The 26,493-nt window shown below is 50.1% G+C and overlaps 1 protein-coding gene across 12 annotated transcripts in view; it reads left to right on the top strand.

The window, feature by feature from the left end:
- The window catches only part of SIPA1L3 (signal induced proliferation associated 1 like 3), a 260,357-nt gene that overhangs the window by 143,946 nt on the left and 89,918 nt on the right, over positions 1-26,493 (top strand). For all 12 annotated transcript variants that reach the window (XM_055412268.2, XM_055412270.2, XM_055412262.2 and 9 more), the window contains 3 exons: positions 9,584-11,407; positions 15,455-15,585; positions 26,039-26,227. In XM_055412268.2, coding sequence (XP_055268243.2) covers positions 9,874-11,407; positions 15,455-15,585; positions 26,039-26,227 — 1,854 coding nt within the window. In that variant the 5' untranslated portion in view covers positions 9,584-9,873. The remainder of the gene's footprint in view (positions 1-9,583; positions 11,408-15,454; positions 15,586-26,038; positions 26,228-26,493) is intronic.

Below are 26,493 nucleotides of genomic sequence, written 5' to 3'. Positions count from 1 at the left end.
ATGCCACTGCATAGCACAGGGAACTCTATTCAGCACTCTGTAACAACCTAGATGGGAAGAGAATCTTTAAAAAAAGGAAGTAGTGTTTTCCTGAGTTCTGAGTTGTTATCACACGTGATGGAGCTTGAGGAAAGGCTCTTGGGAGCCCCTAATTTGTAGCCAAGTCGGACAGAAGTGCAGGTAACCTGGGGACCTACTTCTTGCTGTTGGGGTCTGAGGTGGGGACAGTCTTATCGGACTAAGCCCTTCACCTTTGGGGTCTGTGCTGACTCCAGGTACTTAGTCTGAGGACTGAGCTAAATTGTAGGACATCCAGTTGAAGAGTTGCTTGGTATGGAAAACCCGCACATTTGGTGTCAGAACTGTTGAGAGTACAGAACAGATCACAGTAGTGTATGGCTACGGTCAAGGCCCTGCTCCTTGTTCTTTGGGCTGATGGAGCAGAGTCTCTGCTGTGATAACTTTCTAATGAGATTTCTGAGATTCCCATCCATCTCATTTCCTAGGGGAGCTCTAAAGCAGTCCTGTGTTTGCTCAGATTTCCAATAAAGTGGGGAAAGATATAGGAGGAAGAAAACAGACTCCTAATCTGAAATCTGCTGAGCTGTTGCTGACATTCTTAAGCTTTGTCCTTATGAATTGATTCCGAAGATACATGCATCACTCATGTATTCATACAGCACACCCATGAGACCTGCTGTGTCTTTTATTGAGAGTGGAGCAGGGAAGGTATGGGAGCAGACTGTCGAGGTTTGGATCCCCAGCTGCCCCACTTGCCAGCTTGTGACTTGGCCGGGTTACCCTTGCCTCATCTGTAACATGGGCATGCTCGGGTTCCTCCTTAATGGGACAATGATAGCACACAAGTTAATACACCCCACGAGGGTAGCTCCACGTGTGGTTCATCAGAACTCACAGTGTCAACCTATGGTCACAGACATCACCCCCGTATTATCCTTCCCTTCTTCCCAACCCACGCAGCAAGAACACACAGGTTAGATTCCAGTCCACCACAGACTTGGGACTGTGCAAGGCCTGAGGAGAACAAAAGATACTCAGAGGCTTAAAAGGCCAGTCCGCTTGGGACTTCCCTGGTGGTCCAGTGGCTAAGACTCCACCTTCCCAATGCAGAGGGCCCAGGTTCCATCCCTGGTCAGGGAACTAGATTCCACGTGCCACAACTAAAAGCCAGCACAGCCAAAGAAATAAATATTTTTTAAAAAAATCCAGTGGGCTAACTCTTGTCGGTGAGTGTGTATGCAGCCTAGACCCAGGAGAGCTCAGCCAGGGGAGGACAGAGGTAAACCCTGCCTGGATTGTGAAAGAGCTGGCAGAAGGAAACCATGTGGGCCAGCAGCACTGGGGTGTGAGGGTGTGAACTAGGGTGTGAACTGGGCTGAGGGGTGTGAACTAGGCTCCCTGGAATGGCAGTCCTCTGAACACCTCCTCCAGTCATCACCAGTGCCCTTCAGACCAGTGCTGTGTGTGCTCAGCTGCTCAGTCACGTCTCTTTTCAACTCCATGGACTGTAGCCCACCAGGCTCCTCTGTCCATGGCCTTTCTGTGGCAAGAATCCTGGGATAGGTTGCCATGTCCTCCTCCAGAGGATCTTCCAACCCAGGGATCGAACCCGTGTCTCCTGAGTCTCCTGCATTGGCAGGCTGATTCTTTACCACTGAAGCCACCAGGGACACCTTCTTCAGACCAGTAATCGGCACCAAAGGTGATCCTCTTGGCAGCATCCATCCCTGTGGACCCCCTGGTCCTCCCCAGACCACATTCCCCTCCAGGCCCCCCTGCGTCACACTTGCCCTCCTGCCCCTCAGCCTGAGCCCCCTGGGACCGGTGTGCTCGCTCCCTCTGGCATTTGCGGCCTCTTGAGGCTTGACGTCAAACCCTCCTCTCTCTGCTGTCTCCATTTCTCCCTCTGTCCTCAGCCCTGGCTGCGTATTGGAGTCAGCTACAGAGCTCTTAAAAGACGCTCATGCCTGGGCTCCACCACCAGCCAGGTGATTCAGACACTGAGGAAGGAATGGGAACACCTGTATTTTTACAAAGCTCCCCTGGTGCCTCTAATGGACAGCTGGGGGAGAGAACCATGGCCTTGGACAACCCCTTGTACACAGCCTCTCCCAGCTTGCCTGCCTGGACACGTCAGCCTTGCTCATCAGCCCACCTGGAACACAGCAGGCACCCTGTCTTGGTGCTGACCCCCATCAGAGGGCACCCCCTCTTTGAGCCTTCAGGGTAGGACCTCCTCCCTCCCTGTCACAGCTTTGACTCCTTTATATGACTGACTGCCCTTTGATGTTCCCTTGTTTTCTGTCTTAGTTTACTCATTCCTCTGGCTTCCTTCTACCGGAAGTACATTCTTAAAAGAAGACGTGGTCCATTCTCTATCTTCAGTTCCTGCAAAAGTATCACATAATAGTAGATGCTTTAAAAAATTTATTGAATAACAGATTTGAAGTGTTTGAGTTATGTATACCTAGTAAATGTTGAATGAGTGAATGATTTTTAAATTTGTATTTGATACTGGAATATAGTTGATTAACAACATTATGTTAGTTTCAGGTGTACAGCGAAGTGATTCACTTTTACATAAACATGTATCCTTTTGCAAATTTTCCCATTTAGGTTATTACAGAGTATTGATCACAGAGTTCCCTGAGCTGTACAGTAGATCCTCACTGGTTATCTGTTTAAAATATAGCAGTGTGTGCATGTCAGTCCCAAACTCCCTAACTCACTCTTCTCCCCACACTTTCCCCCTCCTAACCATAACTTCATTTTCTAAGTCTGTGAGTAGGTTTCTGTTTTGTGAATAAGTTCATTTGTCTCATGTTTTAGATTCTACTTCTAAGTCTTTGTCTAACATACTTATTTAGTATGATGATCTCCAGGTTCATCCATGTTACTGCATTGGCCTTATTTCATTCTTTTTAGTGGCTGAGCAGTATTCCATTGTATATATTAGCATGTACCACATCCTTTTTATCCATTCTTCTGTCGATGGACATTTAGGTTGCTTCCATGTCTTGGCTAATGTACACAGCCCTGCAGTGAACGTTGGAGTGCATGTATCCTTCTGAACCATGTTTTCCTCCAGATATATGCCCAGGAGTGGGTTAGCTGGATCATATGGTAATTCTGTTTTTAGTTTCTTAAGGAACCTCCATACTGTTCTGCATAGTGGCTGCACCAATTTACATTCTCACCAACAGTGTCAGAGGATTCCCTTTTCTCCACAGTGAGTAAGTTTTTAGTGCTTTAAGAATGTGGTAGATATTTGTTGTGTGAGTGAATGAATGAATAAGTTTTAAGAACTAACTAGTTCTTACTGGTCAAATGAGTGACTTGTATATGCCAGAAATGGCTGAATCACCACTTGTTAATATGTTTTGTTATTGTTTCGTCATGTAACTAAAATGTCCAAAGGTAGAATTGGGTTGGCTTCAGGTTCAGGCTTGATGTTGAGACTCACATAGTGACTCTAAGCCCCCGGATTGTCTGTAACCTCAGCCCCTTTCACAAACGGACTTCCCTGGTGGCTCAGATGGTAAAGCGTCTGCCTACAACACGGGAGACCCGGGTTCGATCCCTGGCTCAGGAAGATCCCCTGGAGAAGGAAATAGCAACCCACTCCAGCACTGTTGCCTTGAAAATCCCATGGATGGAGGAACCTGGTAGGCTACAGTCCATGGGGTCACAAAGAGTCAGACATGACCGAGTGACTTCACTTTCTTTCACTTTTCACAAACGATTCTCCCCTCATGATCACAAGATGGCTGCAATGATTCCATCCTTCACATCCTCTCCTACTTGGGATAAGAGGAGAAAGCATAGTTTTCAGCCCCGGCACTTCTAGCAAAGCCATCACTGAGTCTGTGGTTCTGATTGGGTCACATGATTTGTTCCTGACCTCAAGAAGAAGCCCTTCTCTAGCCCATTGGATGGAGATTAGAGGAGGCAGATTCTCAAAGGGAAATCTGGGCTGTTGTTAGAAAAAGTCATGGAGCAAACTACAAATGTCTTAACACTAGAAGACTTGTGTTTTTCCCTTCTGCTCTGCCCTGTGAGATTCTGGTAGACATTGTGGCCCTGCAGAGCAGGGCCCTTCAGAGCCAAGCTGGGGCCATGATGCTAGCCTGTTAGTCTGCTGTTCTAGCCTCCAGGCTTTGGGGGCCTAATAAGGAAGTGTCTTCTCAGCTCCGAGTTAGTTCCCCAGCATTTCACAAATGACAGTCTGAGAGCATTTACACAGATATACCATAAGTTGCCTGCTCTTCTAACAGACCATGATGTTTTCAGGGAACCAGTGTGGCCAGCCCCAAATATAAGTCCTCCTTGGCTCAAGGGCAATCAGAATGGTCACAGATCTTGCTTCACCAGCTTCTCTGGCAAATAGAGTGGCTATACTGACCACATTCTGGCCAGTGAGACATAAAAGAAAGTGTGAAGGTAGGGGCAGTGTTCTGGCAAATGTCCTCATTCCTGATTAGAGCAGATAGGTAAGAAGAATGCTCTTACATCATCTTTTCTTTAGCCCTTGCCAACAGTGCAGCAAGAAGCATGACTGTAGCCGCCAGCTTGTGACCATGAGGCCGAAGTCAAAGATGCAAGCCAGCTGCGCACTGCAGGACAACAGTAGGGGAGAAAGAGAAAGTGCCTGACATTATTCACCTGGCCCAAGCCTGGAGCCACCATATCTGGCCGCCTCCTTCCATTAGATGATGAAATGTCTTCAATGCTTGGTATCACCATTGGGTGATACCATTACTTACAGCCACATGCCTCCCATTGTCACTTGCTTCTCCCTGTGCCACTGCCTGGACCCCGTTTGATCTCCTCTGCCACTTGTGGCTGCCTTCTTTGCTCACAGCACCACGTATTCGTCAGGGTCCTCAGATGCCAGCAGCAGAAGCCTGACTTGACAGTTTTGGGCAGAAGCAGATTTATCAGTGCCTCATAGAATCAAAAGGGGGCCAGAGGGGCAATCTTAGAAAGCAGGCAGGAGCCAAGCAACCCTGGAAGAAATCCAGGGACTTCCCTGGTGGTCCAATGGCAAGACTCCATGCTCCCAGTGCCAGGGGCCTGGGTTTAAATTCCTGGTCAGGGAACTAGATCCCACATGCTGTAACTAAAAGATCCTGCATGCCACAGTGCAGATCGAAGATCCTGTGTGCCACAACTAAGACTTGGCACAGCCAAGTAAACAAGTACATATTTTTAAAAAGAAAGAAAAGAAACCAAGCATCCCTTGCAAGTCACATGTAGGAAAAGCCAGATCCATATTCCCTTTCACTGCAGGACACCCTCTAGCCTTTCATGCTCTGCTGAGGTCCTGTACCCCCCACCCCCCTGCACTTCTGTCATTGGGGGAGGGGGAAGAGCTCCTGCCAAAGAGACGCGAAGGAATGGTGATAATAGCAGGGACCCTGAGCTAGAGGGTATCATCCCCAGTTTACAGGTTAAAACTGAGTCATGGTTTCAGTGACTAGTCAATGGCACAGCAGTGTCTGAACCAAGGCAGGCTGGCTCTCATATTGTGAGCATCTCCATCAGGATGATCAGAGGGCTTTTAGGCAGAGGGAGCTCGACAGAGGCAGCTGGAAAGGGACCCGTGTGTACTGGTCCCTGAGTCCTAGGGAGGCTGCGGGTATCACACACTCAGCCTGGGAACGTCACAGGGAGATACAGCGGCACCTGCTTGGGGAGGGATTTGTGCAGAGACTGGGGCCTCGAGAACATCTGTGTGTTTTCACAGAGCAAAGCGAATTGGGGGTTTCTGACTGAGCGGGAACAAAGTGCCATCAGCAAAGCCCATCTGTCAGGGGTGTTTGCATAAGCAAGTCAGGGTTGCTTTGCGGCCACTGTTTTTTTCCCAACCAGCCCAAACGGGGCCTCTGAAGACTGATCCTCTGAACCCTGCCAGGCTGACTCCAGGACACAGCCAAGCTGCTGAGTGCTTCCGGCCTGGACCCCCAGACTGGCCTGGGACCTGGGGCCCAGCAGAGTATGGGGCTGCCTTCAAGCCCTCATTGTGGGCAAAGCTGAAGACAAGTCACAAACCAGCAGCCTCTGCTCAAATCTGGCCCACATGCTGACTTTGTTGGTCCTCCTGGTGATGTGTGTTGTAATACTGTTGAGAGGTATTCCGCTGACTAGAAATACATGCAAGTAATCCAAACAGTCACCAGCGGTGTGCAGGGGAAAAAAGGCTCCTTCCTGCCCCTTCTTCAGAAACACAGATCCTGGTGATACATGGGCTTCCCAGGTGGCACAGTGGTAAAGAATCCACCTGCCAGTGCAGGAGACGGGGGTTTGATTTCTGGGTCAGGAAGATCCCTTGGAGAAGGAAATGGCAACCCACTCTAGTATGCTTGCCTGGGAAATCCCATGGACAGAGGAGCCTGGTGGGCTACAGTCCGCGGGGTCACAGAGTCAGACATGACTGAGCATGGGGATACACAGTAGCTCACATTCTTTTGGGGAGGGAGATGAGGGATAAATCAGAGAAATAAGTACTAAGGAAAATACACGAAGCAGGGGAGGGAGGGGACTGGGAGTGGAGGGAAAAGATACCCAATTTCCCTCCCCAGAGGCAATCACCATGAGTGGTTTCTTGAAAATCCTTTTAGAGGTCATCTCTGCATATAAATTTGTTGCTGTCATAGCTGCTGATTTTGTTTTTTCAAGCTGAGAGATGTTGCATACAGTTCCAGACTTCCGGTTTGTCTTGAAAAACCCCATGATCAGGCATTCACATTCCTGCAAGGCTCAGTTGCAGGAGCTGAGGCCCACCTGCATCTTCAGAAGACACTCTGCTGGCTGGGTCACCACAGCTTCACCTGGCCCCCATCTCCCTTAACCAGCCCAGCCCTGGCGACTTGCCACTTTCTTGCCCCTTCTCCACCGCCTCCCCTGTGTGCCTCCCTGCAGCTTCTTCAGGAATGCTCCCATGCTCTTGGGGAACCAGGAAGAGGGTGCCCTTTTGCTCCCCACCTCCCATCTCTCCCCTCACCTAGTTCTCATTTTCTCAGAGGTTACAGTTTCCCCTCAGGAGGCTTCCCAGGTGGCGCAGTGGTAAAGAACCCACCAGTCAATGCAGGTTCAATCCCTGGGTTGGGAAGATCCCCTGGAGGAGGGCATGACAGCCCACTCTAGTAGTCTTGCCTGGAGAATTCCATGGACAGGGGAGCCTGGCGAACTACAGTCCCTGGGGTCACCAAGAGTCAGACACGACTGGAGCGACTTAGCACACATAGGCTTTCCTCACTGTTTTGCTCCATGAATCTGCTTCATGCTTCCCGCTTGCTCCCTCTCTCCCAGCTAACTCCATACCTCTGGGCAGGAGTTGTGAAATGCTTCCTGCACATGTGTGTGCATGTGCGCACACACAAACAGTCATACTCTCACACAGGATGCCTTCGACTTCCTCACTCAGAAAGCACGCACAGTCACCGACCACAGTGGCTGTGTCCAGCTCCACATTCTAAGGGACAGAAAAGTTGCAGTCTCCTTCAGTCAGATGCTGACCCAGCACTCTGCCGCCCTGTAGAGAATCGGTTTGGTTGGCAGGAGGAAAGGGCACAGCTGCTGGGCCAAGTGGCAGGTTTTGCCGCAGGCCATGATCCACTTTCCCCTTTCTTCCCCACTGAGGGTTTCATCTTCCAGAAGCTCAAGGTGGAGACAAATGGAAGTGATCCTGCAGAGGACGTTATGTTGCCAGGCAGAAGAAGGATGAATTTCCCTTCCCCAGAGGTCTGCAAGTCAGGATGCATATACACATCAAGTTAGATAGAAGCTCTCTGTTCGCTCATTCGTACACTAAAAGAGAGAATGAGGGTCCCGGACACTGTTCTGGGAACTGGGGCTACATCAGTGAACAACAGAGGCACCCGTGCCATTCTGGAACGGATCGTTTAGTGGTGGAGATGGTCAGTAAATAACGAGCAAAGTAATTTCAGCTAGTGGTAACTGCCAAGGAAAAAGAAGAAAGAGTGACAGAGAAAGACTTTGAGGGTGGTTTTGGAAGGCTTCATTAAAGAGTGAATGTCAGGTGAGGGAACCGGCCTGGTGAAAGACCAAGGAAGGATTCCCCACGTATCCCGGATGGGGCTGGATGTTTTAGAAGAACAGACAAGAAGACCAATGTGACGGGATCTTAGGGCTAGGGAGAGACATCAGAGAGACTGGTCAGTCCTGTGGGGCTGGTGAGCAATTTAGATTTTATTCTAATAAATTAGAAGCTACTGGGGAGATCTCAGTGAAGTAGTGATGGGAATTGATTTACTGGCTCTCATAGTATCTAGTAATCACCTAGATTTCCAGAGACAGTCCCTTGGCAAAATCCAACAGTGCTCATGGTGATTCCTCCATCTTTTTCACTTCCTTTCTGGTGGGTGAATGGTCAGGTGGACTGGAAAACAGACAACAGTGCAGCCTCTGCATCCAGCCATCAGTAGTCAGGACTCATGGCAGAGGGGGTGCAGGGGAACATGTTTGGACACTACAGAGAATAGCCAGCCAGATCCTGAAAGTGGGAAACTCTCTGAGACAAGTGACCATATTCCTTCCAGAAGTAAATATCATCAAGATGGGGAGGGGGAGGTATAGTGTAGCAGAGACCTGAGAAATATAATCTGCCAGAGCAGAGCAAAGATATTCTTTGGATCCTGATTTGAGCAAACCACCTCTCAAAAGACACTTCTGAGACGATGGGAGGAAAATGTAATTCAGTTGGGGTATTACATGACCTTAAAGAATTCTTATTTATCTAGATGGGTGTGATAAAGGTGAAAGTGAAGAAGTGAAAGTGTTAGTCACTCAGTCACGTACAGCTCTTTTGCAGCCCTATGGACTGTAGCCTGCCAGGCTCCTCTGTCCATGGGATTTCGCAGGCAAGAGTATTGGAGTGGGTAGCCATTCCCTTCTCCAGGGGATCATCCTGACCCAGGGATCAAACCCAGTTCTCCTGCATTGAAGGCAGATTCTTTACCATCAAAGCTACCAGAGAAGCCCCTATGATAAAGGTATTGTGGTTATTTTTTTCTGAAGGCCTTATCACCTAGAGATACAAGCTAAAGTATTTATAGGTGACATGGCCTGATGTCTGCAATTTACTCTAAAATATCCTGTCAAAGGGCTTCCCTGGTGGCTCAGTGGTAAAGAATTCACCTGCCAATGCAGGAGACTCAGGTTCAATCCCTGGGTTGGTAAGATCCTCTGGAAGGAAATGGCAACCCAATCCAGTATTGTTGACTGGGAAATACCATGGACAGAGGAGCCTGGTGGGCTACAGTCAGTGGGGTCGCAACGAGTTGGATACAATTGAGCGACTAAACAACAGCAATCCTGTCAAAAACAGCGTGGAGAAGTGGGGGAACAGATGGAAGTAATGAGAAATAGTTAATGGTGTTGAAGCTGGTAGGGTGGCTCATCATGCTCTTCTCTCTGCTTCTGGGTACGTTTGAAAATTTCCATAATAAAAGTTGTTTTTGTTTTTAATAAGTTGAAAAAATAAGTCATTCGGTGGCAGCAGTAACCACACATCTCACTTCTGTCTTTTCTTCCTTTTCAGTATGGCAGGGAAGGCCCCCGTGCAGCCCGTGCTGCTCGCTCTGCCCCGCTGACCCACTCAGTCTGGAGGCCCTGAGACAGCGCCTGCCTCGAGAGGTTGTCCAGGCACTGCTGTCCACAGCGATGGTGGAGAATTGGACTCCACAGGCTCACAACCTTCCCATCAGGCTTCAGGGGCCAGCATCCTTCATCCTAGGACTGGTGGCCCTGAACAATGGCTGAGAGCCAGGGGACCCCATAAAATTAGTCTCCAGCTTTCAGGGGCCAGCAGCACTCCAGGGCCCGTGGACTATGACCACCTATCGGCCCATCCCCAGTGATGGTGTGGACCTGGCAGCCGGCTGTGGGGCCAGGGCGGCCGATGTCCTGCCCGGGCCGCACACAGGGGACTACGCTCCCTTGGGATTCTGGGTGCAGAACGGCAGCGTGCCCCAGCCCGTGGGCGAGAGCACGGTCAGCATCCCCACCCGCCCCAGCCCCACCACCCCCGCCATGCCCAAGATGGGCGTGCGCGCCCGGGTGGCCGACTGGCCGCCCAAGCGGGAGGCCCTGAGAGACCAGAACAACCCCAGCCCCTCCCTGGACGCAGATGGCACCAAGGCCACGAAGGCGGCCCATGCCATGAGAAGCGCACAACAGAACGGACAGCCCCCCACCGCTACCCCTACCCCGGCTTCCTCAGGGTCCAAAGCCTTGCACCGACTCGCCAGGAGGCGGTCTAAGGATGTGGAGTTCCAGGATGGGTGGCCCCGATCCCCCGGCCGGGCCTTCCTCCCGCTGCGGAACCGCAGCAGCAGCGAGATCACCCTCAGCGAGTGCGACGCGGAGGACACGGCGGAGCCCCGGGCGGCCCGCCACACGGGGGCGCTGCCGCTCTTCCGCGAGTACGGAAGCACGTCCTCCATCGACGTGCAGGGCGTGCCCGAGCAGAGCTTCTTCGACATCCTAAACGAGTTCCGCAGCGAGCAGCCCGAGGTCCGGGGCACCCCGAGCCTCACCGAGTTCCTGCGGGCCGATTCCGGGCCCCACGTCTCGGGGGGCGGCGGCGGCGGCGCAGCCAAGGGGGAGGCCCGCAACGGGCAGCCCACCAAGGACAGCCTGCTGCCCCTGCAGCCCCTGAAAGAGAAGGAGAAGGCCCGCAAGAAGCCCGCGCGGGGCCTGGGCGGCGGGGACCAGGTGGACTCGTCCATCTTCCGGAAGCTGCGGAGCAGCCGAGCTGACGGCGAAGCGGCCCGGTGCTCCGGGGAGGCCGAGGACGGCCGGAGCCCCCCGGAGGCCAGCCGGCCGTGGGTCTGCCAGAAGAGCTTCGCCCACTTCGACGTGCAGAGCATGCTGTTCGACCTCAACGAGGCGGCAGCCAACCGGGCGTCCACGGCCCAGCGGCGGAACACGACCACCGGGGCCTCGGCCGCCTCGGCCATGGCGTCCCTGACGGCTTCGCGGGCCCACAGCCTCGGCGGCCTGGACCCCGCCTTCACCAGCACGGAGGACCTGAACTGCAAGGAGAACCTGGAGCAAGACCTGGGTGACGACACCAGCAACGACCTGCTGCTCAGCTGCCCGCACTTCCGCAACGAGATCGGCGGCGAGTGCGAGCGCAACGTGAGCTTCTCCCGGGCGGCCGCGGGCTCCCCAGGCGGAGGCGGGGGCGGCGGTGAGGTCCGCCCGCCCGAGCCCACCCTGAGCGCCTACCGCACCAACGCCAGCATCTCGGTGCTGGAGGTGCCCAAGGAGCAGCAGAGGACGCAGAGTCGCCCGCGGCAGTACAGCATCGAGCACGTGGACCTGGGCGCCCGCTACTATCAGGACTACTTCGTGGGCAAAGGTGACGTGCGGGGCGGACGGGCGGGTGGGGCATTGCTTGTTTCTGAGACTCTCAAGTGTGCATTCATTCTCTGTGTTCGTCCTGCCCTGGCACGGAGGATGCCGAAAGAGGCAAGACCTCCCGCATAGAGGGGTTGAGGGACGCAGGGAGCCCCGTCTCATGACACACGCTTCACACGTTGCTTCACACTTTACGCTGCAAGAGACAATAGATAGGCATTTAGCAAATATGTGCTGCGTTCAGCTACGTGTCAGGCACTTTCTAGAGTCAAGGTATACAGTATTGACCAGTTTAAAGCAAAAATTTTGTCTTCCTAGCATACAGTGTTTTAGAGGGGTAAGACAAGCAATTATACTAGATAAATATGTAAAGTATACCGTTTTCAATAAGGAATGGTCAGGGAGGACTTTCTAGGTGGGTGCCCTTTGAATACTGAGCTAAAGAAGGTGAGGGAGGGAACATTGCAGAGATTGGAGACAGTATTCCTGGCACGGAAAACAAGTACACAAGTTCTGGAACATTGGGGGAATAGGATAGAGGCCAGTGTTGCTGGGACAGAGTGCGTGACAGAGGGTGAAAGGAGACAAGATCCCGTGGGATTTTGTGAGCCGTGGTGAGGACTCTCACTTTCACCCTAAGTGGAATGGAGTCACAGGATGATTGTGAGCAGGAGAGGGTCTTGATCTGACTCAGGTGTTCACAGCCTCCCTCTGGGGAAGGAAGCAGTAGGGGCAGAGGATCAGGGAGACCCAGGAGGAGTCTATTGCAATAGTCCAGGCAGGAAATGGTGATGGGCAAGTCTAGGATGGGAGCCCAGGAGTGAGGAAGTAGGCAGGTTCTGGATCCCCACAGAAGGTGGAGCTGCTGATGTTTGGAGGGTGTTAACATGGGGATCACACATGGTTAAACTCGTTGATGCTGATGAGGCAGTCCTCAGAGGCAACAGAGCATAGTGCAAAGACCACAAATCCAGGCAGCCACAGAGGCCAGGCAGGAAACAATAGAGGGAGGCAGACCAGGCAGGGGCTGAGCAGAGGGGAACGCCTGTTCTCTGTTGTCATCCAGGAAGTGTAGACAAACCCAGTGTTGCCATCCTTTCTAATTATCTAGATTCTCCTGAAATTCAGAGTTTTTGAATATGGATTCTCCTGTGTCAATTCAGAATTGCTTATAACTGCCAGTAACAGGCTTAAATAACATAGTTTATTTTTCTCCACATAAAAAAGTCTAGAGATGTGCACCTCAGGGCTAGTATGGTTACTCCTCAGCATCAGTGGAATGCCAGCCTTAGTGCATTAGCCTCCAAGCCCTTAGAGTGATCTCCTGATGCTCAAGATGGCTGCCTGAGTTCCAGCCATCACATCCATGTTTCCAGCCAAAGAGAAGGAGGAAAGGATTCAGACAGAATAGCAAATTTCTTGTCAAGTCAGGACCCCTCCCCTACCTTTTTGTTAAGTCAGCTCCTTTTAAGAAGAGCATTCTCAGAAGTCCTAGCCAACTGCTTCTGTTTATTGGCCACTCCAGTCTGCAAGGCAAGCTGGGAAATGTTGGTAAGACATAGCTTCTCTCTTTTCTTCCTCCAAGAACAGAGGTTTTCTCTTAAGAAGAAGGGAAGAATAGGTAATGAATAGGCAGCTAGTACTCCACAGCTAATTTAAAATTTTTTGTAAAGCAGTGTCCTAGTCAAACGCAACTAATGTCATCCCACTGGGTCATCTCTCTGTCCAGAGTACAGTCTCTGGCGCTCCACCAGTGTTGGAGTCAGACAGCCTTGGGCTTGGGATGTATATTTCATAGCTTATTAGCTACATGATACATTTTACCCCTTAGACTCTGTGTCCTCGTGTGAGGAACAGAGATGACTATAGCAGCGTCATGTACCCAGAAAAAAAGTGACACAGAGATTGGAAACTAAAGGATGAAATAAGAAATTCAGCCAGTGCTAATCAAGAGAAAACCAATGAGGCAACATCAGTATCACACGAAATAGACTTCAAGGCTAACAGCGTTTGTTAGAAGAACCAAAAGGACCGTGTCATGTAGATTTTTTTTAAATTTACCAAGAAAGTCTAATAGTTGTGTACCTGGTAACCTGGTTGAGGGGTATATAAATAAAAAACTAATACGGCTACAGGAAGATATGGACAAATCCACAACCCGTGGGAGAAGTTGACAGGGTCTCTCTTTGAAATTTACAAACCTAGTGGCCAGAATATTCAGCTGAGGGGATTTGAAAAATCTGGTTTTGCATTTATATTAATTTTCTACCTGACCAGCAGAGAACACATATTTTTCATTTAGCGCATAGAAATATCTACACGGAAGGACTGTGGTAAGGATCAAAGAAGACTGTACATCAAAATACTCGGTTCTTCATCAGGCAGGTAGTAAGTACTTATCATGGAGCTTTAGAAAGAAGCTATTTTCTTTCAAAAAATGATTTCTTTGTAGCTCTGGGAACTCAGAAATGTTAGTCATTGGTCAGTGTTTATTGAGTGCCTAGTATATTCTAGGACCTCGGGTACTGGGTATGCATTGGTGGAAAGCATAATGCTGCTGCTGCTGCTAAGTCACTTCAGTCTTGTCCGACTCTGTGTGACCCCATAGACGGCAGCCCATCAGGCTCCCCCGTCCCTGGGATTCTCCAGGCAAGAACACTGGAGTGGGTTGCCATTTCCTTCTCCAATGTGTGAAAGTGAAAAGGGAAAATGAAGTCGCTCAGTCATGTCTGACTCGTAGCGACCCCATGGACTGCAGCCTACCAGGCTCCTCCATCCATGGGATTTTCTAGGCATGAGTACTGGAGTGGCTTGCCATTGCCTTCTCCGGGAAAGCATAATAGCCCCTGCCAATGTTTCAGGGATAGATTGATATCTGTGGAGCACATTTATTCTGTTTTCCGACCAGTTGAGATTGTCTAACCCACTGCAGGTGTTGTTCTGATTGGAACCATTAATTAATGTTATTTGAGCTTTAGATAAGCCTTTAATTCACCAAGAGTATCTTATGAGACAAGGAACCCTCTTTTAAATATGGAAAGTACTGGAGTGGGAAGAAATTTCTGGCAGTGTGTAGATGCCAGCTTCATGGACTGAAGTTGAGACAGACTGCTGGTGGGCATGCACCAGAAGCAGGAGATACCTGGGTTAGACACCAGGAAGAACTGTTTGCCTGGAAAGATTGTAAGATAGTAGCTTTATTTTTTTTAAAGCAGAGACAGCTGTCATTTCAGAGAGAACAAATGACTTCTTCCATGACTCGTTAAAGGCTCAGTCACCATAAGGAAAAAAAGAGTAGTGTTGAAGTTTCCTGTATCTATTGGAGCATGGCTAGATACAGGTGATGCTTAGGGACTTGAATTATGGTCCTATTCTGTGATGAACACCATGCCCTGAGGGTAGTAATAGCCAACATATCTCACTTGCTCCCTCTGCGCCTGGCTCTGTGCTCCACACTTACTAACCTATTTAATCTTCACAGTCACGCTGAGATGTGAATCCGTCCTTCCTGATCCCATTGTACTAATGAGAATGCTGTCAAGTGACATGGGCCACATCTAATGAGTTCAGGGCCCGGATTTCAGCCAAGCAGAAGGCACTTTAATCTAGAATCTTATTTTTTTAGACTAGGATCGTAACTGCTTCACGAGGGCTAATTGGCAGCTAAGCTGCTGAACATTTGCAAATACGAGATAATCACGAGAGGCTATGTTTATTACAAGGCAGGCACCGCACTAAGCTTTTTTTTATTTGTAGCTTCAGTTCATGCTCACATCACCTCTTATGAATTGCGGTTAGCACTCGGGCCCCCTTTTTCCTGGATGAGAGCATGGAGATTTAGGAAACTTCTGTGACTGCAAGAAGGTGCAGTGAGGTGGGCTTGACCTCTCATGGTCTCTCTACCGAGTGTGGCATGAGGTTTGTGTGACCAGGACCCCACAGGGCACACAAGAGCCTTCCCTGGCTGTCCCCTCAGCAGGCCTGCCGTGGGGCGTCACCCCTCCTTCCCAGAGAGCTGACTCTGAACTTCCTTGCTCTTCCTTCTCAGAGCATGCCAATTACTTCGGGGTGGACGAGAAGCTCGGGCCGGTGGCCGTGAGCATCAAGCGAGAGAAGCTGGAGGACCACAAGGAACACGGGCCTCAGTACCAGTACAGGATCATATTCCGGACCCGAGAGGTAGGTCCAGCCACTCACGTTACCATGACGTATATCACAGCCACTCACATCCCTGAGCCCTTACTCAGTACCTGGTTCTGTGAGCAGGCGCTTCCCCTGCTTCAACTCCTGTAATCCTTCCCACAGCCTCACAAGAGCCATCCCGTCAGTCTCCCCATTTTACAGACAAGAAGACTACGACTCCGAGACATGTTATGAATCAGTGGCCAAGATTAGAATCCGGAGGGTCTGACTGCAGAGCCCCGGATTCTGACATTTGCAAAAGGTTGAAGGTGGTGAGCATAAAAAATAAAGGGAGAACTCTAGGCGATTCTTTCAGGATCGTGAGGTGTCCTGCAGAGTGGAAAGGCAAATGAAGGCCGCAGGTCTCAGGCAGGATAGGAAGTGGGGACTCTTAGGAGCGGGCACTGCTGCTGATGGGCTCAAAACATCCCAGCCCCGCTGCTGCCATTCAGAATAGAGGAGCCCCTTGTCCCAGCTAGGTCCAAGTCTTCCCCTGGAATAAAGGTCAGCTGTGGCTAAGGAACGAGGCCTGTTCTGGGCACCCGTGTGATTAGGTCTCTAAGTTTTAAGTAGCAGATAATCTATTTCTATCGGGGTTTTTTTTTTTTAGTTTGGCTCCCATAGAAAGAGGAGCCTGCCAGGCTCATTGCAGCTTGCGAGATCTTTACTTGTGGCATGCGAACTCTTAGTTACAGCATGTGGGGTCTGATTCCCCAACCAGGAATAAAACCCAGGCTCCCAGCATTAGGAGGGCTGAGTCTTAGCCACCGGACCACCAGGGAAGTCCCAGTTTCTGCCTGCTTTAAGCCAGAAGTAGAATTGATTGATGAAACTGCAAGTCCAGGGGTAGGACTGGCTTCAGGCATAGCTGGATCCAGGCACTCAAATGACGTCACCAGAGCTCTGTCTTCCTATCTCTTCCACTCAGCTGGCTCTGCCACTTTTTGCATTATGGGTTGTCATTCTCTTCTGCAAACAGACCAGCTGCTCAAGTCTTCTACATCATCATACTTTCTCCTCCACATTCTTACCTGCTGGAGCTCTGGGAAGAACTCTGATTGGCCCTGCATGGATCACAAGCCCATGCCCCAGGCCAGTCACTGTCATCAGGGATGATAGAGGAATGCTCCACCCTGGGTCCAGGGGCAGGCAGGGCACTGTGACTGATGGTTCTGTCAGAGCCACCTGGCAGTGCTCAAGAGGCAGTTCCTCAGCAAAAGGAGAGGGAGCTAGGCCAGCAGAAACGATGGAGACTTCTAAAAGCCAAAGGAAGACTTCAGAACAGAGGCAATCATCAGCTGGGCTTCCCAGGTGGCGCTAGTGGTAAAGAATCTGCCTGACAGTGCAGGAGACATGAGAGATGCAAATTTGATCCCTTGAGTCGGGAAGATCCCCCGGAGGAAGGCGTGGCAGCCCACTCCAGTATTCTTGCCTGGAGAATCCCATGGACAGAGGAGCCTGGCGGGCTACAGTCCTTGGGGTTGCAAAGAGTCAGACATGACTGAAGCGACTTAGCACGCACATCAGCTGGGCAGACCCCCAAAGTTGATCTCTCTCCCCACATGCATTACCCCATCCCCCTTGCTCCTGGCAGACATGGGGACCAGCAGGCAGCCGCTGCCAGGGAGTTTGGCTGTGGGGCCGGCCAAACCTGGACCTCATCCAGATGGCAGATGCTGCACTGAGGGCCGCGGCCCCATCCCCTCATGAAGACCTTCCCGCTGAGGGGGAAAGAGAGGACACAGAGGCTTTGTGGCAACACAAGGGAGGCAGCCCCCAAAACTTGGTGTCCATCCCGCAGGTGGGCACAATCCCCTCTGTCTCCCTTGCATCGCCCCCTACCCTGCCTTTCTGGCCAGATGAGCGCCAGGGCAGAATGTGAGGTGACAGCTCACACTGCGTCAGTGTTTGACATATGGGGAGCGGCCAGGTGAAGTGACAGCGGCAGTCATATGCTAATGAACAATGTTGCAGCTGCTGTAATATTGCAGGTTCACTTCACACTGCGTGTCAGTTATTTTCTATACTTGGTATGTACTTCACTCACTTAAATGTCATGACAGTTCTACAGTGAAGGCACTATAATCCTTCTCATTGTAATGATGAAACAGGCACAGTCAGGGTAGGGGACCTGCCCAGAGCACCCTCAGTGGGTGACAGGGTAAGGTGTCAGCTCCTGCCCTGGCCACCCCTCGGCCACCTCTGGGTTCCTCTGACTCAGCTCAGGCTGTATGTACATCAGACCCATTCATGAGTTATGAGCTCAGTTTCATGCCAGCGTTTTATTGTGTGTGTGTGTGTTTGTTTTTTTTCCATGAAGACAGAACATGTAGAATGATTTTTTTTTTTAATGTACCAGACTTTGCTTTTTTAGTTTTTTCTTTTGTTTTTTGGGGATTTTTTGGCCATGCTCGGTGGCTGGCAAGATCTTAGTTCTCTGACCAGGGATTGAACCCAGGCCTCAGTAGTGAAAGCACAGCGTCCTAACCACTGGACCACCAGGGAATTCCCCCAGAATTTGTTGTGCACACTGAGAGTCGTGGAGATGCTAGGTCAGGGTGTAATATTTTTCTGTGTTTCCTCTTCAGTAGGTTTGAAACCGATTTGGTGCCTTTACTGGATTATGCCTACTTCCATACACTTCCCACCCCCAGTACCCATAAAAACTAGTCTCTGAGCCACCCCAGGCTGGACACAGGGTCCTTGGAGCTCAGGGACACAGGTGTGGAGTTCCTCCACTCGACAGAGATTCACTCATCACCACCACCAGCCAGCCCTGCACTGGGCATTGAGGAAGCTGCAGTAAATACAGCAGAGATGCTCATGGGACCGTGGGGAAGGCAGACAATACATAGATAGCCTAGTAAATTATACACTGTGGCATATGATGACAAGGTGGAACAGAAAGCAAGGAAGAGATAAGTGTGGACGTGGTAAGATTTTTAGATAGTCAAGGGCGTTGACTATTTAAGATAGTCAAGGGCGTTGTCACTCAGAATATTTGCATAATGGGCCTAAAGAAGATGAGAGAAGGAGCCATAGGGACATGTGAAAGAACGTTCCAGGTAGAGGGAACAACCTGTGCAAAAGTCCTGAGGCAGGAAAGTGCCTGGTACAATCACTTAGTGGTCGTGAAACTTTGATGACTTCTCTCAGAGCTTGTTCACTCCATGGGATCCCAGTCTCTCAGGCCCGTGGTGTAGGCTTGGTGAGGTTGCCCGTATAAAGTAGGCAGTGCTGGGCCTGGCACTTGGGGAGAGCCCGCAGTTAGCCTTTGGCAGGGGTCTCAGTTTCCCCTCCCTTTGTCACATTCCAGTCAACCCTGTTAATTCTGGTCTAGCGTGAGGTCCACAGTCACAGATGGGCCCTTCTCTGACCTCACACATGTGCAGGCCACGTGGGTATTCAGTCCTGGACCCAGCCCCTCACAGAGCCACCTGTTGGACACTTGGGCCTGAGGACATCTTGTCATCTGGAGGAAGGGGCAGAGGCCAGCAAGATTTGCCTTGCTCCTTCCAAAGGTCCTGCCTGGGACTTCCCTGGTGGTCCAGTGGCGAAGACTCCACACTCCCAATGCAGGGAGCCTGGGTTCGATCCCTGGTCAGGAAACTAGATGCCACATGCCACAACTCAGAGCCAACACAGCCAAATAAATATATTTTTTTAATTAAAAAAAAAAAAAGCAAAGGCCCTTCCTGCCGTGGCAGCAGAGGAGTCACATAACCCAAAAGCAGTAAGGACAATGGTAATAAGACTAGGTAACACTTTCAGCACATATTCCTGACATGTGCTGTTCCAAGTTTTATATTCATTGACCTTTCATGTCCTCTCAGTAGCCCCTTGATGTAGGTTCCGTGGTCCCTCTTCTATAGATGAAGATTCTCGAGGCCTAGGGAGATAATCACTTGTCAGGGTCCGCAGTGGCAGAGCCAGGATAGGAACCCAGACTGCCTGCGTCTCCAGCCCATGCTCTTAACCTCTAGCCACTCACTCTAGGGCTGAGTTTGAATCCTGGCCCTGTGAACAGACAGCCTGGGGTTCGGTTGAGCTCTGCCACTCACCAGCCTTGTGACCTTAGGCAGATGGCTTTACCCCTGGACGCCTTCATTTCTTTATCTGTAAAATAGACCTGTACTGTCTGCGCGCTGTCTCCAGGAAAGGCAGGAAGGGTCCCCTTGACTGGCACATGTGAGCTGGTAGCACACGGCTGCAGGGTTCCAAGTGTCTCTGAGCGGAAGGTACTGTGATGATGCTGAGGCTGTGGCTGTCACCCTTTGCCGAGAGGTCAGAGGGCCATGCTGGGGAGTGAAGGTCAAGCTCATTGACAGAGTTCTGTTCTTCTGCTGTTACGCACTCGTGTCTTGGGGGCCAGAGCGAGGGGCCCAAGCTGTTTTTCAAGCCAGCTGGCTGGCCCACCCCAGATGGCCGCCCCCGGCCACCAGGGAGACAGAGTGGGCCCACGTCTCCCAGCAGATGGGACGGTAGCGTTGGCAGCACCAAGCTTCCCGCCAAGGCGGGAACAGACTGGAACTGGGCTTTGGTACCACACACCAGAACGTCAGCCTCACCCACCCTGAGCCTGGAAAGGACAAGCTCCAGGTCCGGGCCAGGGCAGCCCTTCCCCGAGCCCCTGGCTGGCTGGACACAGGGACTGCCAGTAGCCAGGGGCCCCCTGGCCCAGTGGGTTCCCTTTGGCTCCCTAACACGAGTTTTTGACAGCCTTAGTTTTGTTAGGGTTAGAGGTTTGGATTCTTTTTTTCTTTACTGAAAAAAGTAACAGTCACTCATTAAGAATTTAAACAGAATTTAAACGTATACACAGTAGAAAAGGAAGAATCTTGGCTTAAGTGCAGAAAACAAGGGTAGTAGTGAGCCTCATTTGGGACCTTACTTGTGTTCAGTGGGTACCTCGGTTGGTGTGATGTGATCTCCAGAACATACTGTTAAGTGAGGGGAAAAAACAAACTGTAGCTTCCTAATAAGGTTAAATTTTCTTTACGTTTCTAACAACACATATGGCTTTGTGTAAATACATTTGTGTACTGTGACAGCAGCTAATGTATTGAGTGCTCACTTTGTGCAGATAGAGTGGTAATAAGCTCTGTATAAATTTTTCTTATTGAATTTATTTTTTTGACTGGGCTGGGTCTTCACTGGTGCTTTCAGGCTTTCTCTAGTTGTGGGAATCAGAGCTACTCTTCGTTGCGGTGCACAGGCTTGTCATTGTGATGGCTTCTCTTATTGCGGTTCCTGGGCTCTAGAGCACAGGCTCGGTAGTTGTGGCACACTGGCTTAGTTGGTCTGAGGCATGTGGGAGCCTCTCGGATCAGAGATTGAACCCACGTCTCCTGCATTGGCAGGCTAATTCTTTACCACTGAGCCACCAGGGAAGCCCTTTGTATTGAATCTTTACCACCCTTTATGGCAGGCACTGTTATTCCCTGTTTTATCGATAAAAGGCACAGAGAAATTCAGCAACTGGCCAGAGTCACACAGCTGGAAAAGGGGGAAGAGCCAGGATTTGAACCGAGGCAGACAGATTCCCAAGGGACCTCCCAGAAAGAACTCTGGGAGAGTGGACCAGCACAGAGGAAGGCAGGGGTGCATCTGAGTTGGAGGCTGGTGGAGAACAGCCTGCGCGGGTGGGAACCTCCTTGCTGGCGTGGTCCTGAGGCCCTGTAACAGCTCAGTGAGATGATGCCAGGTGGCATCAAGGGTCTTGCAGGCCGAGTGGTGAGTGTAGATTTTATTGGGAGAGAGATGGACTGCTGTCAGCGCCTTCTGCACAGAGGAGAGACATGATCTGACTCAAGCTGCTACGGGAAGAACGGACTGGAGTCAGGTGGTGGCAGGGCGGTCGCAGGGAGACCAGGGGAAGGCTGCTGTCACAATCCAGGTAGGACAGGACCAGGTGGAGGGCGGAGGTGGCCGCACGTTGAAGCCTGCCAGTGCCCTACTTATTATCCCTAGCAGAGAAGTACAATCTGGGAGCTTTGCGACTGGTGGCTTTTGGTCAAGTCTTCAGAGCCAAAAATGTGACGGTAGGCCACCTGTCTCCAGTGCAGAAGAAAACGAGGACTTCTGGGCCACACTGTCTCTTGTCTCCAGCAGAGGGCGCTGTGGGACAGTGTCTGCAGGATTCAAAGGCACTGATCCTGTGGGTCCATGAGTGGAAATTCACAATCCCAGGGCCACCCAGCTTGACAGAGCAAAGCATCCATATCGTGGCTTTTCATAATCTATTTCAAGACTACCCTGCCTATGATAAGAGAGAGTTGTTTGTTTATAACTGGGAACTCCCAGCCATGAGATCATCTCCTTTCCACGCATGCCTCTTGCCCAGGTCCTGTTTGGCAAGGTCAGGCTGGGTGTTTAGAGGCAGTGTTGTGACATGTTCTTTTTGCTGTCTCTTGCGTCTGTTGACTTAGGGTGAGCGTGTTTTTCCAGTTAACGCTGAGCCATCTCAGTCTTTTTAAGTTGTAGCCCCACGTGTTTCAGGTGCTCACAGCAGTCCCCTCGGGGGAGGATTTTTTTCCTGTCCTGCTGTAGACCAGGGAGTCATCTTGCAGTGACGCTGGAGCTTCGGTGCCTCACCCAGGACATGGCGTAGCCCGGCGGCCAGCAGTGCTCTGTGGATGGGAGCCTGAGCTAGAGTCAGTGAGGACGCGCGGCAGGGGCTCTCAGGCAGGGCTGGCGTGTGAAAATGGGCACAGCCACTTGGAAAACTGTTTGGCAGTTCCATAAAAGTGAAAATTAACATGCCTGGTGACTCAGCAATTCCTCTGCTAGGTATAAACCCAGACGCAAATGTGTTCGTGTGCTCTGAGAGGTGCTTCCATGAATGTTCCTAACAACACTGTTCGCAGTTGTCAAACACTGGAAGCAGCTTCCACGATCATCATCAGTAGGATGGATTAAATCCATCGTGGTAGAAACAGCAGCCTCTTGCAGCAGCCTGGTCCCATCTTATAGCTGTGGCATTGTGAGAAAGAGGCCAGATAGAAATGAATACAGACACATGAAGCCCGGAAACAGGCAGAAATAAATCATGGTGCGAAGAATTAGGATAGGATTCCTCTTATTCTTGTTTAGTCATTGAGTGGTCCCTGACTCTTTGCAGCCCCATTCATGCACTATACCCTGCCAGACTCCTCTGTCCATGTGATCCTCCAGGCAAGAATGCTGGGGTGGGTTGCCATTTCCTTCCCCAGGGGATCTTCCTGACCCAGGGATGGAGCCCGCGTCTGGCACACTGGCAGGTGGAGTCTTTCCCACTGAGCCACCAGGGAGCCTCGGGTTGCTTTTAAGGAGGTGAAAAGGGGCACAAAAGAGTTTTTTGGAGACTGGTAGTGTGTTTCTTCATCTGGGTGGTGATTACCTAGATATTCACTCTGTGTTAATTTCTTGAGCTGTACTTACATGTGTGGTGTCCTCTTCTGGAGTACATTATATTTCAGAGGGGAAAAAATTACTCAAAGAGAAAAATCATGAGCTCTGGAGACGTCACACCTAGGGTGGAATCCTGGTTCAGCCACTTAGCTGCGGTGACCTTGGATAAAGCACCTAGCCTTTTAGAGCTTCAGTTTTCTTATCAGTAAGAGGGAGATAGTAACATTCCCCTCCCCCAACAGACCTATACATATACTAGTAGTTATAACTACTGTCATGCCTGAATACAGTGCAGTTGAACTGTGCTTTCATAAATGTGACTTGTTATTAAGATGTATCTGTTAGAAATTACTTTGTCTGCAAAGTAACAGAAAACGTGACTATAGCCAAAACAAATACAGGGTTATTTTAAATATCTATCTGGAGGTAGGAAGTGGCAGGGACTGACTTCTATGTGATTTTGTTGTTGTTGTCTCATTCCTCATGATCCCAGGGTTGCTGTCACAGCTCCAGACATCTTATCCTCATACCAACATCCTTAGGAAAAAAAATGAGCAGGTGGAAAGGGGCTTTTTAAACCAGGGAAGAAAATCTTTCACCAAGAAAGAGAATCTGCCACAGATGTCTTCCCCAAGCTGAATTTCCTTCTCATTTCATGGCCTGGATCTAGCCATGTGGCCACCTGTAGGAGAAACTTGGAAAGCAGCATCTGGGGAAGGGGAATGCGATGGCTGTGATTGGCTTGACTAAAGGTTTTGTTTTGTTAAGCAATTTAGACAATGTGTGTTTCATAATTTACTGTTACATTCCATCAGGATATTTGTTATGACAGTCCAGCAGCTAAAACATGTATCTTTGGAAAAAAGCTTCGAATGCTTAGTTTCATAACATATAAATATAATGCATATAACAAAGATCTAGCAAGAAACCTCCACCTACCCACAAATTGGAAAAGACCCTGATGCTGGGAAAGGCTGAGGGCAGGAGAAGGGGGCGACAGAGGATGAGATGGTTGGGTGGCAACATGGACTCAGTGGACATGAATTAGAGCAAACTCTGGGAAATGGTGAAAGGCAGGGGAGCCTGGGCGTGCTGCAGTCCATGGGGTCGCAGAGTCAGACACGACTGAGTGACTGAACAACAGCAACAACCCAGAAATTGGTATATTCATCATTTCTGAAACACCTTGGTATTGGCCACAGTGCTTTCAGCTCTAAGAAAACTTAAGTTTGTAAAGTGCCAGAGAGTAACTGTCTTAGGTTCTGTGGGGCACATGGTCTTCTTCACACTATTGAACTCTGCTAAAGTAGTGTGCAGGCAGCCACAGGTAAAACAAACGAGTGTTTTTTTATTAGTGTTCTAACAAAACTTGACTTTATAGACACTTGTTTGAATATAATATACTTTTCACATCACACGATATTAATTTTTTCAACCATTTAGAAATGTAAAACATTGCAGGCAGTGGGCCAGATCCAAATCACTTGTGGAAAAACGTACAACCCAACCAAAGCAAGGCACTGCAGCAGTGAAGTGAGGGTTGAATACTGGTTGCCAACCTTTTATTTATTCATTTTGCAGCCCAGTTCAAAAAATACACATTATAATGATAGTATCTAACATAGAGCCCTTCCTGTGTCTCAAACACTTACTCTAAGGACTTCAAAAGTATTAACTCCTGTACACCTCAAAGCAATCCTAACATATTGTTATTATCACTTCTTTTTTATAGAAAAGGAAACTGAGGCACAGAGAGATTTGGGTGCATGCCTCATGCTAGAATCTGAGCCTGGGCAGTTGGAGTCCCGAGTCCACATTCTTAACCTCTGTGTCATATTGCTTCTACTAGAAAGATAAAGGTGGTGAAGACCATGTAGGATTCTCATGTCATTCAGCTGCAGTATAAATTGCAACCTGCTCTGCAACCTGCTAAAACAACACTAACGTATTTCTTTCTGAAGTATTGCTTTTTTTATTGTATAGGATGTTTTCAGCTTTTTAAAAAATTAACTTGTTGTTTAGTTGCAAAGTCATACCTGACTCTTTTGTGATCCCATGGATTGTAGTCCAACCAGGCTCCTCTCTATCCATGGGATTTCCAAGGCAAGGATACTGGAGTGGGTTGCCATTTCCTTTTCCACTGACTATAAAGATTTTAAAATCTGACTGCACATCAGAATTTCCTGAGAAGTATTAAAAGAGAATAGGTATGTAAATATACAGATATGTAACTGTGTGCATATTACACACATACATGTACACACACATACAAGGTGGGGCCCCACCACCAACCAGCTGAATCAGAGCCATTGGTGGTGACTTTGACAGGAAACCAGTGCTACCGTTCAAGACCCACAATGGTACTAGTGTCTGGGGCAGGCAGGTGTTTTACCTAAGAGTGTGTGGTAACAGACTTCCCTGGTGGCTCAGACGGTAAAGAATCCGCCTGCAATGCAGGAGACTCGGGTTCGATCCCTGGGTCCTGGAGAAGGGAATGGCTACCAAGTTTTCTTGCCTGGAGAATTCCAGACTGAGGAACCTGGTGGGCTACAGTCCGTGGGGTCTCAAAGAGTTGGACATGATTGAGCAACTAAGTACACATTATGGTAATACACGTACACGTATTGTTGTGATAACGACAGTAAAAGTGTGTGTTAGTGTGCTGACATTGTAGTGCCTATTTTATTCACTGTACCTTTTATTACCTGGCACAATCTACCTCCCCACCTGCGTATCAGCTCCAGGAAGACAGGGGTCTTTGTTTCTTCACCACACTAAAGAGGGCGCTGGGACAACATTTGTTGAACAAACAAAGGCTGTTCCATCCACTGTCCCAACACTCTCTGGAAGCTGAGGTGGAGAGATAGGAAGTCACTTGGTCAGGATCTCTCAGCCAAGGGGCAGCAAGTTCAAGTTCGTTCAGACCCAGTGCTTTCCGGCCCCAGAGTCCAAGCTTCTGACCATCACACATGTTGCTGTGAGAACAGAACAGCCTCGTGGGCCCTCTCTCGTTCCTTCCCGCGTCCTGAGAGCCTCGTTTCCCTCCTTCTCCCTGGAGCAGCTCACCACCTTGCGAGGCTCCATCCTGGAGGACGCCACACCCACCGCCATGAAGCATGGGACCGGGCGGGGCCTGCCCCTGCGGGACGCCCTGGAGTATGTCATCCCCGAGCTCAACATCCACTGCCTGCGCCTGGCGCTCAACACTCCCAAGGTGACGGAGCAGCTGCTGAAGCTTGACGAGCAAGGGGTGAGCCAGGGCCCGGGAGGGATGGGGGCTCAGGGGCAGCAGCCTGCAGCCTCACTGCCCGACCCTCTTCCATCTCACTTTTTTTTTTTCTTCCAAAAAACAGAAACCCATTCAGACTAGTTCCAGTAAGAGGAGGAGCTTTCTATCAAGTTCTAGGGCTACCAGGAGCCGGCACGTGACTGCTGGGACTCCCAAGGGAGATAGTCTAGGCCTGAGGCAGCCACCGGGTCCCCGTGTGTGTCAGTGCTTCCGCTCCCTCGCTGCAT

Source organism: Moschus berezovskii, chromosome 22, assembly GCF_049115385.1.
Source record: "Moschus berezovskii isolate FMDL1 chromosome 22, NW_MosBer_1.0, whole genome shotgun sequence".
NCBI classification, from domain to species: domain Eukaryota; kingdom Metazoa; phylum Chordata; class Mammalia; order Artiodactyla; family Moschidae; genus Moschus; species Moschus berezovskii.
Note: the sequence above shows the minus strand (reverse complement) of the source record. Positions and strands in the feature narration are given on the sequence as shown.